Raw genomic sequence first — 14788 nt, 5'->3', positions numbered from 1 at the left:
TGAGAAAAGCTGAGAAGAACCAGGCACTAGACAAGCAAATTATTTCCTACAATTTTTCCGCTAGCTGAAAGCTAAATGAGGTGACTGACCAGCCTGAAATGTCAAAGACTGTAATTATGAATAAATGTAATCACAGATGCTTGTTACTAATTATAATAGTGAATCTCAGCATTTCCCCTGTGTATTTAGTCATCAGCAGTGCAAAGGAGGTGTTAAAGGAGGGAAAGTTTAAAGCAGTTGTGGGCTAGTGGAAATTACACTCTAGTCATTTATAAAGAAAATCGTGCAATTCTTTTAAAATGTGCCAGACATTCAGAAGGAAAAGGCTCCTGCATGATTCGTTTTCACATCCTGTTTTGGTTATAATTCTTTGTGTAGTAAGATCAAGCATCCAGTCTTGCATATAGTTGCGTGTAGGTGTAAAAGGCTGTGTGTCACATGCACTACTTTATCTTCCCTCATGGGGCAAGAACTTTGTAGCTGAAGGACAGTTCTGGCATGAAGCTTTTACTCAGAAGGGAAATTCCAGAGCTCAAGTTATTTTTGGTTTACAACATGTGTCTGATCAATGCTGGACCACTGCTTGCCTTTCAGATAAAGCCTAACACGCACTACGAGAAGAAAGCTTAAGTCTTTCTTTTTTTTTTCTGTCGGCAACACAAGGATAATCACAGATGGTTCTCTTAGAAGCACAGCAGAAGCTGCAGATGCTACAATTCATTTCAAGCTTGAGCCTAAAGAAAGCAACAGTAAGCAATTGTAGCTAGTTGGAAGCAAAATGACCTTGTGGCTTTGATTTTTGTATATTATGTTCTGTTACATTACAAAACAAAAGCAGAACCCCCATTTTAACCTGGTGTTAAAATATGCTGTAATCACAGATGTTCAGGACTAAATCAGGGTTTATGTAGGTTTCACCAAATTTTAAGACCATTATGACTGAAATTCTAGACTCATAAAGGGCTAAACACCAAGTCATTTTTCAAATGGCCCAAATGAAAAAGATTTGTATTTGCCCTATAAAAAAACAATCATAATTTAATATTAAAAAAATATTTTTGATATTTCTTAGCAAAATATTTTAAATATTGTGTAAAAACAAGCAAGATAAGTTTTTCAGCATAAACTTTAACGTTAAACTTCTTTAAAATATGATAAAAATTAACAAATGTTTTAAAAACTAGGATAAAATTAATCTACGCACAACAATCTCTCCAGGTCGGTTTCCTCAGCAGTAAATACATGGAGCACTTTTACACAAATGTGATTGTAAGGAAAATATATGTGGAAAATGCTCAAATGCTCAAAATGTGGAGAAAAATTAAGACCTGTTTAAAAAAGATGTAAGATCTACAACACAATATTTAAGACTTATATAATAATATAATATAATATAATAGTACATTTGTTTAGTAAATATTTAAGTTTAAGACTTTTTAATAAATTGCAAATATTAAAATAGTTATAATATAATAGTAAATATTATTTTAGTAAATATTTAAGTGTAAGACTTTTTAATGAATAATAAATATCAAAATAGTAATAATACAATATAATAGTAAATATTATTTTAGTTAATATTTAAGTTTAAGACTTTTAATGAATAATAAATATTAAAATAGTAATAATATAATAGTAAATATTATTTTAGTAAATATTTAAGTGTAAGACTTTTTAATGAATAATAAATATTAAAATAGTAATAATACAATATAATAGTAAATATTATTTTAGTAAATATTTAAGTGTAAGACTTTTTAATGAATAATAAATATTAAAATAGTAATAATACAATATAATAGTAAATATTATTTTAGTAAATATTTAAGTGTAAGACTTTTTAATGAATAATAAATATTAAAATAGTAATAATATAATAGTAAATATTATTTTAGTAAATATTTAAGTGTAAGACTTTTTAATGAATAATAAATATTAAAATAGTAATAATACAATATAATAGTAAATATTATTTTAGTAAATATTTAAGTTTAAGACTTTTTAATGAATAATAAATATTAAAATAGTAATAATACAATATAATAGTAAATAGTATTTTAGTTAAAATTTAAGTTTAAGACTTTTTAATGAATAATAAATATTAAAATAGTAATAATACAATATAATAGTAAATATTATTTTAGTTAATATTTAAGTTTAAGACTTTTTAATGAATAGTAAATATTAAAATAGTAATAATATAATAGTAAATATTATTTTAGTAAATATTTAAGTTTAAGACTTTTTAATAAATAGTAAATATTAATTAATGACTTTTTAAGGACTAAAATTTAGATTTTAACATTTAAGACATTTTAATGGACACCCTGTAAATACATGTGTAAGCAGGGGCCTGAATATGAATATGTAATCATATCATTGAAACCACATATGTAGGTATTCAAATATGCATGAATAGTGTAAACATTCATCACTTATCTTTATTAAATCTGTATCTAAGTGATCACAACACTTGTTTGAAATGGAAGTGCATCTTTGTGGGCCATTTGTCAAATATGGATAGCAGATAATACATCCTAATACAAGGTGGAAACATTAAATGAGTGTCCACTGGCTGACCAGCTTAGATTTTGTAGCGTGTACAGATTGACACAATAACATTCTGTTAGCCATATGATTCATTCATTCGTTTTCTTTTCGGCTTAGTCCCTTTATTAATCAGGGGTCGCCAAAGCGGAATGAACCGCCAACTTAATCAGCATATGTTTTACACAGCGGATGCCCTTCCAGCTGCAACCCATCACTGGGAAACACCTATACACTCTCATTCACACACATACACTATAGACAATTTAGCCTACCCAATTCATCTATAGAGCGTGTCTTTGGACTGTGGGGGAAACCGGAGCACCCGGAGGAAACCAATGGTAACACAAGGAGAATATGCAAACTCCACATAGCCAACTAACCCAGCTGAAGCTCAAGCCAGCGACCTTCTTGCTGTGAGGCAACAGCGCTTCCCACTGCGCCACCGCGCTACCCTAGCCATATCATTGAAACGTATACTAAAATAGCTTTTGACAGATATTAGCCCCTTTCACACATACAGACCTTTCCGGAAAATTGCCGGCAATTTTCCGGAAAGGTTGTATGTGTGAACAGGTCCTTTTTGAAAATACCGGTAAATTCGTTCTGGCTATTTTCCGGAAAGAGAAGTTGTAACATTACCGGCAATTTGCCGGAATGCTGCGCTGTGTGAACGCAGAAGGAAGATTCCCGTAATAAGCGCGTGCATGTCTAGAACGTGCTGACGTGAGACGTCTGCTTTAGCCAATCACCACACTCAGACGCATTTACGTCCGCGCGGTTTGTGACGATAAAAGCCTTTAAAGATTTTTCCAGACACATTTAGCTGCTAGAAGTCAGTCAGATAACGTTTATATGTTCTTCTTAATGCCAACTGTGTAAATAATCAACGATGAGATGCTTATGATAAGCCGTTGTTTGTTTACCTTCAAGCTTTGCGTGCGCCTATGAGCGCCTGCACACGCACATATTATGAACATCTCGACATGCGAAAGTGATCCTGCGAAAATTGTTCACAATATTGATCATCCACAGAGTCTGTAATTTAGTCAAATGTTTACAAATACAAGCGCAGCCGTTTAAAGCTCATTTGTGGTGAATGATGTCAGAGTTTACCGGTATTTTGGAATGGATGTGTAAATGCTCTTTTCCGGAAAATTTCCGTAACGTCCTCGCCTGTGTGAACAGCGCTTTTTTGAATATACTGGTAAAGTCGTTCCGGAAATTTTCTGGATATTTACCGGTATCACTGTGTGAAAGGGGCTATTGTCTCCTGCAGAAATGCAGAAACAATGACTATTATTAAATGAACAGTCCTACTATTTCCATTGTTTGGAAACCTGGGTAGTCCTGGCCAAATTGGTTTGTGTTGTTGTGCCCATCCCACTTAATCAAGTTGATTAGTGCAGTTAGTAAGAGGTCCAGAACTGTCAACAACTTTAAGTGTATACTTGATTTGTTTTTAGTCCATGTTTAACATTTGACCTGTCAGTAATTGTCTCTTTTGTATTTGTTTCCAGGTGACACAGAGGAGCTTCCTGGGCCGCTGAGACGTGACTTCGGGCTGGGCGTCTCATTTCCTGTGCCTGGCCCAGACAAGCTCAAAAAAAAGCTGCCCTCTGAATGACTACTTGCCGTCTGTTTGCGGGGTTTTGCCAAGCTGTCACCATGAGCAAATACTCCCAGTACTTCAACAAGACCCTCATCCAGGTCCACTATCTCACTGCTAAGGAGATGACCGCAGAGGAACTAAGAGACCGCATCGAGAGCAAACAAAGCTTGAGCTCCCTGAACATTTTATTTGTCGTAATCTGCAGCATCATCATCTTGGAAAACCTCCTAGTGCTCATCGCTGTGTTTAGGAATAAAAAGTTCCACTCAGCCATGTTCTTCTTCATTGGGAACCTGGCCTTCTCGGACCTACTAGCTGGCTCTGCATACATTGCCAACATCTTCCTGTCTGGCCCTAGGACATTTCATTTGACTCCTGTCCAGTGGTTCATACGAGAGGGGACTGCTTTCATTGCTTTGTCCGCCTCCGTTTTCAGCCTGCTGGCTATTGCTATCGAGCGCTACATCGCCATCACCAAGGTCAAGGTTTACGGATCCAACAAAACGTGCCGCATGTTTCTTCTGATCGGAGCATGCTGGGTGATGTCCATTCTTCTAGGAGGTCTTCCTATTATAGGTTGGAACTGTATTAATAACCTGGATGATTGCTCAGCTGTTTTGCCCCTCAACACCCGATACTACATCCGGTTTGTTGTCACCATCTTTAGCATCATCTTGCTGTCCATCGTGATCCTTTACGTTCGCATCTATCTCATTGTGCGCACCAGCCACCAAGAGGCCACCAATTCTCCAGCGTATGCTCTCCTGAAGACGGTCACAATTGTCCTTGGCGTCTTCATCATCTGTTGGCTGCCTGCCTTCACCATCCTCCTCCTGGACACTTCCTGCAAGATGAAGCAATGCCCTATCCTCAATAACGCTGGCATCTTCTTCAGCTTTGCCACACTGAATTCGGCACTGAACCCGTTGATCTACACCTTGCGGAGTAAGGACATGAGGAAGGAGTTCTTGAGGGTCCTGTGTTGCTGGGGGCTGCTCAATTGCGGCAGACCTCCTCACCGCTGCATGGTACCACTCAAAAGCTCGAGTTCAATGGAGCACTGCACCAACAAACATGAACATCAGTCCATTCCCATCATGCAGGACTGCACTACCTGTGTTTGACTTCGTCTACACAGTGCCCAAGTGTTTGCAGATCCCCCTCTCTTGGAGGCAAGGCACATTCGACAGAAGTGTTCAGAGATCTTGTGGGCCAAACAAGAATCACAACTAATGACTCTTACATTTAGAGCAGATGCCACAGCCGTGTTACCAGACTCCCACTTGTCCTTAGTCGCTTCTATCGTTGCAAAGTTTCCTGATCATCACAGCAGACTTGTCCTGCAAGTGAACCCATCAACAAAGCAAGTGAAAGAAAGCCAAATTGAAATGGGAATATGCATTTTAGCTCTTTGACCAAACATGAACAATCAAAGTTGAAGATATTGCACTTTGTAGACTTGTAGGCGGTTTGGCATTCTGTACTTCTCAAGTGCCGACCAACCTACTAGAAGTCCCAAACAAGATGTATCCTATCCACTGTCATGGTTCTGAAATATAAATGGACAGACTGAAATGTAAAGATCGACAATGCACTCCCAAGTGAGCCAAACCACCATGTACGTTTGCAGAAGCTCTCCTAATGTATTTATCGAATTACTTGATATACGTAACACCCTTTGATTACCAACAGTAAAAGTATTCCACTTCATTGTATTGCATGAAATTCTAACCTGTGTAAAGACTTATATGTATGCCAAGCCTATCTACAGTTGTCAATGTTACTCCTCTATTTCCATCTTGTCCATGTAAAGTCACAGTCCCTTCCTATTTTATTCTTTCTGTTAACATTCCTGTTTCTTCTTAAGAGGAGAACCCAGTCAGTACGTAATTACTGAAATCCTAAAATGAATTTGTCCCAGCAGCTGATGTAAATTAGTGATGGGTCGTTCATGAACGATTCGTTCATTTTGAATGAATCTTCAATATGACTCGGGAACTACGAGTGCTCTCTGGAAGAGATTCGTTCATCCGCACATTTGTGCAGGTAGTATCGTTAATTTCAAGTCTTCATCACATTGGCAGAAGCCAATCAGAACCGGAGAGAGCCGGAAAAAGAATTGATCCGCTCACCACTCAAGTCCTCTATCGGGTCTAAGTCACTACTCGTTCATTACGGGCCAATCATATGCGTTTAGAGCCGGAAAAAGAATTGATCCGCTTACCTCTCGAGTCCTCTATCGGGTCTGAGTCTCTCGTTCCTCACGGGCCAATCATACACGTTTAGAGCCGGAAAAAGAATTGAACCGCTCATCTCTCGACTCCTCGGGTTTGAGTCATTCTGTCACGTAAACAACAAATGATCATGGCTCCTATCGGCTCAGACTGTGCATTGATTAAGATTATATGTGACTGTCAGTGTAACGTGAATGAACCCCTGACATTTAAAGATATGAAGAGGTGAGCTGAGCAAAGAGACAACAATGCCTTCATAGACAAAAGAGCAGGTAAACATTCAATTATTATTTTCTCCTTCTTATAGTATTCTAGTTATGACATATTTGTCGTGCGATCAACCTTTTGGGTTAGTTGTAGATTTGTTTGGAAGCAATTCGTAACATTTTAATAATATTTTGGCAAATTAAACCAAATGAACGAAATGACTCAAAAAAAGATTCGTTCATTTTCATGAACGAGACTCAAAGATCCGAGTCAGTAAAATGATCCGAACTTCCCATCACTAATGTAAATGCTGGATCTTTTGGCATGACAATGTTGTAGCATTGCTGCGGCAGCGTGTGCTTTTTTTTGTGCCCTCCTGACGAATGAAACTGAATATAAGAATGAAGTGTTAAGAGCGAACATTTTCGCTGATCGACAGTATTACCGAACATCATTGTTCTCCTGTTGATTATTGAGCTTGCAGCAACAAGAGGCAACCTAATGTCTTTTAAAGTTAAAAGTACATAACATGCCATTGATAAAACGAGAAACTCTGAGATTAAGACAAACTGAGCATGCCTTTTTCTCGCATATTCATTCTAAAATCAGAAGGTTGCGCTCTTTTAACGGTTCACAAGTCTTCCGAAGAAACTATAAACTTCCTGCAACTGCAGGAAGTCCGGTGTTTCCTATGCTTTTTCCAGTTGTTATGGACTGACCTTAATCTTCTCATACGTTAATATCATCAGCCCAACACTTTCACTCACAATCATACCAGTTCACCATTTGATCCCAACATGTTTTAGTTTCCTCTGTTGATCAGTTCAGCAGAGAAAGCACTTTGGCAGCTCTTCCAATACCGGCCTATTGTTTTTTTTTCCCTTCTTTCTTTTTATGCATGAAGAGTTTAGGACTGTGTGAGCATCCCTATCACTCCGTTCAACGTAAAACATAGCCAGCCCTGTGGAACAAAGTTTTTTTATTATTATAAATGTATGTATGTATGTATGTATCTATGTACAGTATGTATGTAATGTGTATACATATAGAATGTCTTGTGTGCAATAGCCTTGTGTTTAGTAGCAAGCTCCCTGTGCTAAATCGGTACAATCCCAAACACTAATGTAGGTACATAAACATTAGTTAATTTCTTGTTTTTTTTTTTATATAAAAATAAATTAAATACGTCAAATGTTGCTTGTTTGTGTTCATTTAAAATGTCATTGCTAATTCACTGGAATCCAGATAACAATCGTGTGCATTTAGCATAACCTTTAAAAGCGGCTGTTGTGTGCGTGACAGGGATAATTATTGCCACTACGCATTTTATTTCGCTGTATTGTGTTAAACTGAACGCTGGAGACTTTATCCCACATATTGCAGAAATCTAAACAGACAATGAAAAAAATGCTAACATGCACCAACACGGTTAAGGCCAGACTCGCTTTGACATGAATCTGTTTGCAAACAATATTGCCTGGATCTGCTGGCCTTGATTTCTGACAGACCAATAAGTGCCAGTTCCAAGGTTTTCTGGGAAGGCAGATGTTTAGCCGAAGGGTTTAGTAGAAGAGGGGGGGGGGGGGTGATGAGATCAATAGGAATGGCATTATGGGAAAGGGGTGCCTGGGAGGCCAGTGGCTGGAACAGCATGACCATAAGCTGGAGGTGCTCATTGCTCAAAAAGTCTGTGAACCTTGAAGGAGTGGGCTCAAAGACGGTCTGGCCTGGTGTTTGTCAAGCATCCAGATTTTCTGGGTGGGAACAGCAACCCGCCCTGGGAGACAACACAGCTGGGAATATGGCCAGAAGTTAGCAGGAAGTGACATCAGCCATGCTCAAACAGCTGCAAACATATATCGCCGTTTTCAGTACAATCTGGGTGATTAAGATCCATTCTCTACTCCCACTCCACCCCGGCATATGTGAGAACAAGTTTATTTTGGAGAAGACGCTCACCCAAAGCTGCAAATTACCTGCGTTACAATACCACCACCTAGTGGTCAGCCAGAGAAGGCTGATACACTTTTGGTTTGACTCAAAATAAGCATGAATAGCTGCTTTATGTAAGCTTATACACTCACCGGCCAATTTATTAGGTACACCTGTTTAACTTTCACACACAACCATCTTTAAGGTTTACAGTAGAATATGGCAATATTTTCTTGGCACACTTTGGGTCCATTAGTACCAGTTGAGCTTTGTTTCGACTCCACAGCATACCTAAGTAATGTTGCTGATCATGTCCATCCATTTATGACCACAGTGTAACAGAATAACAAGCCATGTTGTAAAGCGTGAATCATCTCAGACTGGTTTCTTGAACATGACGATGAGTTCACAGTACTCAAATTGCCTCTTCGGTAATCAGATCTGAATCCAATAGGACATCTTTGTTATGTGGTGGAACAGGACACTCGCATCATGGATAATCAAGGAAAAATCTGCAGCAACTGCATGATGCTGTCATGTCAATGTGGACCAAAATCTCAGAGGAATATTTCTAGTACCTTGTTGAATCTATGCCACAAAGGATTAAGGCAGTTTTGAAGGCCAAAAGGGGTTCCACCTGGTACTAATGTGTGCCTAATAAAGTGGCCAGTAGACGTAGAGCACAAAACTAGCGTTACATTGCATGGGTACATTTGTAGAAATAGCCAATACTACATTGTATGACTCATTGTATGAATAATAGATATTTTGTCAAAATTCTCAAAAATAAAAAAAGATCCATAAAGACATTTTGTACGTTCCCTAATGAAAATATACCCAAAGCTTAATTTGGACATCTTTAAAGGTAATTTTCTCAATATTTATTTTATATTTTACTTTATTTCCAGATGTTCGAATATCTCAGCCAAATATTGTGCTATCCTTACAAACCACACATCAATAGAACGCATATTAATTCAGCAACTTTAGCCATGCAGCAAATAATCTGCATGATTGCTATCCATTCTCTACTCCAGGGGGTTTCAAACTTTGTCCTGGAGCTTCAGTGTCCTGCAGATTTTAGCTCCAACTTGCCTCAACACACCTGCAAGGATGTTTCTAGAACAGGGGTGTCCAAACTCGGTCATGAAGGGCCAGTGTCCTGAGTGGGGTCTGGATGCAGACCTGGTGTCCAATCAATGCTTTTTAACAGGCTCACCTAACCCTACCCATCACAGTGACGTCACTCGCTCCATTTAAGTGCATTGTGTCTGACATTGCATCGCTGGGTGATGCAATCTCAGCTTGCATCATAAAGGCTGCATCCAGATACTATTTGGTGTCCTGCATAGCTTAGGTCCAAGTTTATTCAACACAAGCTGCTTGTAAGTTTCTAGTGTACCTAGAAAGAGCTTTGATTAGCTGGTTCAGGCATGTCTAATTGGGGTAAGAACTAAACTTTATTTTGGAAAAGACCCCCAAGACTGACGCTCACACGAAGCAGTATATACTTGCTGTACAAGAGCACCATCTTCTGGTCAGCCAAAGAAATGCTTTTGTACTTAACTAATAATATTCCAAATACAGTTTTTCCCAGTGGCTTTGGTGCACTTCTCACAACAGTATTTATATTTGCACAACAGTTAACGCATTTATTAAAAAATTATTACAAACTGCAAAACATAGTTAATAACCAGTAAATTCCTGTCACCAGCTCATTGCTCAAAAGCAAGTATTCATGTCAAAGAAAGTGTCAGTGTCATCAAGATAAAAAGTCCAGACACCATTGTTTATGAACAAGATAGTCAAATGACTTTGTCATGTTTTCATAATGACATATGATGACATTATGACATCATTAGTTTAGTCTGTACATATTTTCCAGTGCAAAAAGTCAGATTTTTTGAAAATGCTCAAGACAGCAGTATATACTATTTGCACATTTGTTATTACTATTTTACCCATTTGAAAACTACAGTAAGTCACTAGTCATCACTGCATTTAGTGAGGTATCTGAGTACAAGACACTGAATATGTATGTTTCACATTTTTACTGCATTTGCCCTTTGCCATTCTAATTTATTGACAGCATTGTGCAAAAGAATAAATACATGCTTTTTTTACAACAAACAAATTTCCTTTGGGTAGAGCTGTGCACAACTGTAAACAATATTACAGTACATATTGGAACTAAAACAAACAACATACACAGGTCTGGAAATCATTAATTAAATTGTTCAATTCAGAAGACACTTTAAGGAAAAAAAAAAGAGTTATACATTTTTTTTAATTAGCTTGACAGATTTTGACAAGTTCAACATTTTCATATGAATCAGATAATGAAATGAGGACTATTCTTTTTATATGGTCTGACTATTCAGCATTTACAAGTTTAGTTAATTTTGACAGACGTGACATACGCAAATGCTAATGTTATAAAACAGCAGAGAGTTGTATGGAAGCAATTTATGCATGTCCAAAAGCATTTGCAATTTGTTGGAAGGAATGATAAACTGCTACTATGATGTGCACAAATGACTAATTGTTTTGAGAAATGCATTAACTGTTGTGCAAATGTAAATAGTGTTGTGAGAAATGCACCAAAGCCACTCAGAAAAACTGTAAAATACCCAATACTTCATGGTGAGTTCCAGTCAGTCACAAATTACATGTACATGCTGATCACATGATATCACCATGACACAACAAGAGCAATTCAAGGTTTTGTCATTTATGGGAAAAAAAAAAAAAAAAAAAAAAAATATATATATATATATATATATTATAGTATTTTAAAACTATATATATATATATAAAGTTTTAAAATACTATAATTTGCTCTACAAATAGCTGACAAAATTAACCAGAAGTAACAATGACCAAAAATTAACAATAAGTTAACAAAAGCAGAACTTGCCAACATCCTGACATTGTGTCAATTATGGTGGAAAAACAATTACAGCAATTCAAGTACCTGAAAAAGTAAAGAGAAAAGCTGGTCTCATTAAAATCTGTTTCATTCTCTTTAAAGCAGGACTTGCCACCTTTTTGCTATTGTGTCAATTATGGCAAAAAAAAAAAAAAAACATTAAATATAACAAAGTGTTGTTGTTTGTTTTGAAGAAAGCTGACAAAATGCAAAAGTAATTACACTTACTCACTATCCTTTAATCCCTTATCTATATTTGTGTATGCATATGACTTCGAGTGGCGATTAAGACATTATTTACGAAACGAAATTACAAAAAAAAAAAAGACTTAAATTCAGTTTTAGTGTGTATTTAACAAAGTTAATTTGTTAATCAATGCTGGAGTCCACAATAAAAGTCATGATGAATGAGTGAAGGATATTCATGAAGAATATTTAGATATTCACACCAGATATCATTCATTCATTTTCTTGTCGGCTTAGTCCCTTTATTAATCCAGGGTCGCCACAGCGGAATGAACCGCCAACTTATCCAGCAAGTTTTTACGCAGCGGATGCCCTTCCAGCTGCAACCCATCTGTGGGAAAACACCAGATTTCATTCTGTCCAAACAACAAACAAGAACACATCAATGGATTAAAGCTTTTTTTTTTTTTATCTCTTAACTGTTGGCAGTAGACCAGTGGCTCTCAAACTTTTTTTTATCAAGTACCACCTCAGAAAAAAATTGTCTCTCCAAGTACCACTAAAATGAGCAGTATTAAAATACAGTAGCGTAGTATACCCAGTAAAGCAACTCTGCAAAGTTAAAAAACGTGGCAGATTACCTCAGAAATATAGGCTATATGTCATATATGGCATATTATTTACATAATTTTTGATAAATTTTGAAATATATGTAGCATATACGTACATATTTCATTTCTCCGCGTACCATTAGTGGTACATGTACCACAGTTTAAGAACCACTGCAGTAGACAAAAGTGAATTCGTCAGACTCTTGCAAGAAATTATCAGGTTCCAACAAAGCCTGATTGGCTGGTTTAGATTTGTCAACTCACAAATTATCTCCAAATAACTCATATGACCTTCTAGGTATATTAAAATGCAAACTGTCTGCCTTCATGAGTAAACCGTTGTTTACTAAGATAATTTTATCTCTACAAAATCTGTGAAAACATATAAATCAGTGGTCTGGATTATGATTATGATTGTTTTATATAACAGACTTACTATTTTTAATATTTAACAACTCCAATACATTGCTGCTGAAAGACTTAATGATTTGAGCCTTTGGGGTTATTTATGGTCTGCTGACACCATTTAAACAACCTTTTACACTTTTAACTTGTCTTCAGAGTTTTGGTAGATTATAAGAGTGAGGTGAAGAATTTCAGCTTATTAACTATGACTTCATTCAAGCAAACCTTTAAACGTCTCTTTACAGTTTAACATGTTACTTCCAATACTCAAAGCACCATGGTGTGCTGCTGGACAAGGTTGGATTTATCAGATCTATTAGTCTATTGCGCCATCTGTTGGAGTAACATGCACTGCATAATGAGGTTTGTGATCATAGGACAAATCAAAGTAGGGAACATCAGGGGTCAGCACCATGAAGCTGAATTGGCTGGCTAGCTAGTTAATTTTCAGTTTAATTTGCACAGGGTTATTGGTAGAATGAAGGCAGCTTGACTTTAATTACTTCTTTTTTTTTGCCATATTATTATGGAGCAGCCGAGCTAAGTTAAATTTATGGTACCTAAAACCATTTTTAACTTCCACTGTTAAACATATATAACTTACATCCAAGCAGCATAAAATAAACCACAGTACATAATAATAATAATAATATTAATAATAATAATAATAGCATAAATAAAACCTTAAATCTTACTAATATAAATGAAAATAAATTTAGGGTGGTCAATCGATATGAGCTGACAAAAGTTTAGAAAGCTTTACAACACTTTTTGTTTACATCTGTTTTATAGATTTTTATAAAATGTAAAAAAAAATAATTAAATGCTTTGACACGAGGAGAAGCTTTATCAAATCTACATTTGTGAATAGAAAATTTTGCTACAATCAACATATAATTGCACAAAAATTTAATTTCTTTGTTTTTCATAAAAATATCAAATTTCACAATGTGATAGCCAAAAACAGGTATTACATTTTTTTTGTTATCGACCCCCTATATAATCTGTCCCAAAAGGATTTTAAAATAGTACAACTGTATATATATATATATATATATATATATATATATATATATATATACACATACATACATACATACATACATACATACATATATATATATATATATATATATATATATATATATATATATATATATATATATATATATATATATATATATATATATATACACACACACACACACACACACACACACACTTTCAAGCGGAAAATGCAAGCATTACTGTCTAGAATTCTAGAAAACTCATTACATGGATAAATGCCATTAATTGTTTTGAAGTGTTCTTCTTTCATTTTAGGTAACAAGGGAAGTGACAGGTATCTATTTCTTACTTCAATAGTGTCCGCCTTAGAAAATCTCTTTTCTTTTTACAGGAATAGGGAAATATTCTATTATAATATTCTATAATTGTAAGTAGAACTGAAACTTAACTAGCTAGCCAGCTAATCTGGCTTCATGGTACAGGCCCCTGTTTGGCCTAAAGAAAGATATGGGTGGTGACAGAAAAGGTGTGACTAGTCTAAAATAAAAATTTCGTTTAAGTCATATAAAGCATTCAAAGTAGACCATTAGGATATTTTTTCTATTTGACATGCCTGTTTACTGCATTTATTTATCATTCGTTGTTGTTGTTTAAGTGTCTCTATTGCATAAATAAATGTATTAACTTATTTTGAACTATGTCACAGTTTTGTTGTCGCAGACTCGCAGGAGGAGCTAAATATTTCAACAGGAAGCGTTAATGAATTCATATCTTTTATTTTTCTTTCTCTTTTCGAAGTTATCTTTCAGTTAACAACGTTAATTGTTGATCTTTTGTTAATTGTATACATGTCAACACTACTTTATGTGCTTTAAAAAAATAAAAAAAAGGAGGTAATGAAATTCATGGGCAAATATGCACCCCTGAGGCAAAGCAAATGTGGTACATCCCGTAATGGTTGAATCTCCTAAGGGGTGAACATGAAAATAAACCTTGAAATGAGCTTAATATTTGTTATTCCTTTACCCTTAACGTATACATTTAATAAACCGAATTAGACCCAGATACACTCACAACACTCTCACTGATTTATTTTAAAACGAAACACAAACGCACA

The 14788-nt window shown here is 35.8% G+C and overlaps 1 protein-coding gene across 1 annotated transcript in view; it reads left to right on the top strand.

Moving 5' to 3' along the window:
* The window catches only part of s1pr2 (sphingosine-1-phosphate receptor 2), a 53335-nt gene extending 47263 nt beyond the window's left edge, over nucleotides 1-6072 (top strand). Inside the window, exon 2 of the mRNA NM_001159970.1 lies at nucleotides 4068-6072. Coding sequence (NP_001153442.1) covers nucleotides 4171-5283 — 1113 coding nt within the window. The 5' untranslated portion in view covers nucleotides 4068-4170 and the 3' untranslated portion in view covers nucleotides 5284-6072. The remainder of the gene's footprint in view (nucleotides 1-4067) is intronic.
* The last annotated feature ends 8716 nt before the right edge of the window (nucleotides 6073-14788 follow it).

The sequence above is a fragment of the Danio rerio genome, chromosome 3 (genome assembly GCF_049306965.1).
Source record: "Danio rerio strain Tuebingen ecotype United States chromosome 3, GRCz12tu, whole genome shotgun sequence".
Classification (NCBI taxonomy): Eukaryota; Metazoa; Chordata; class Actinopteri; order Cypriniformes; family Danionidae; genus Danio; species Danio rerio.
Note: the sequence above shows the minus strand (reverse complement) of the source record. Positions and strands in the feature narration are given on the sequence as shown.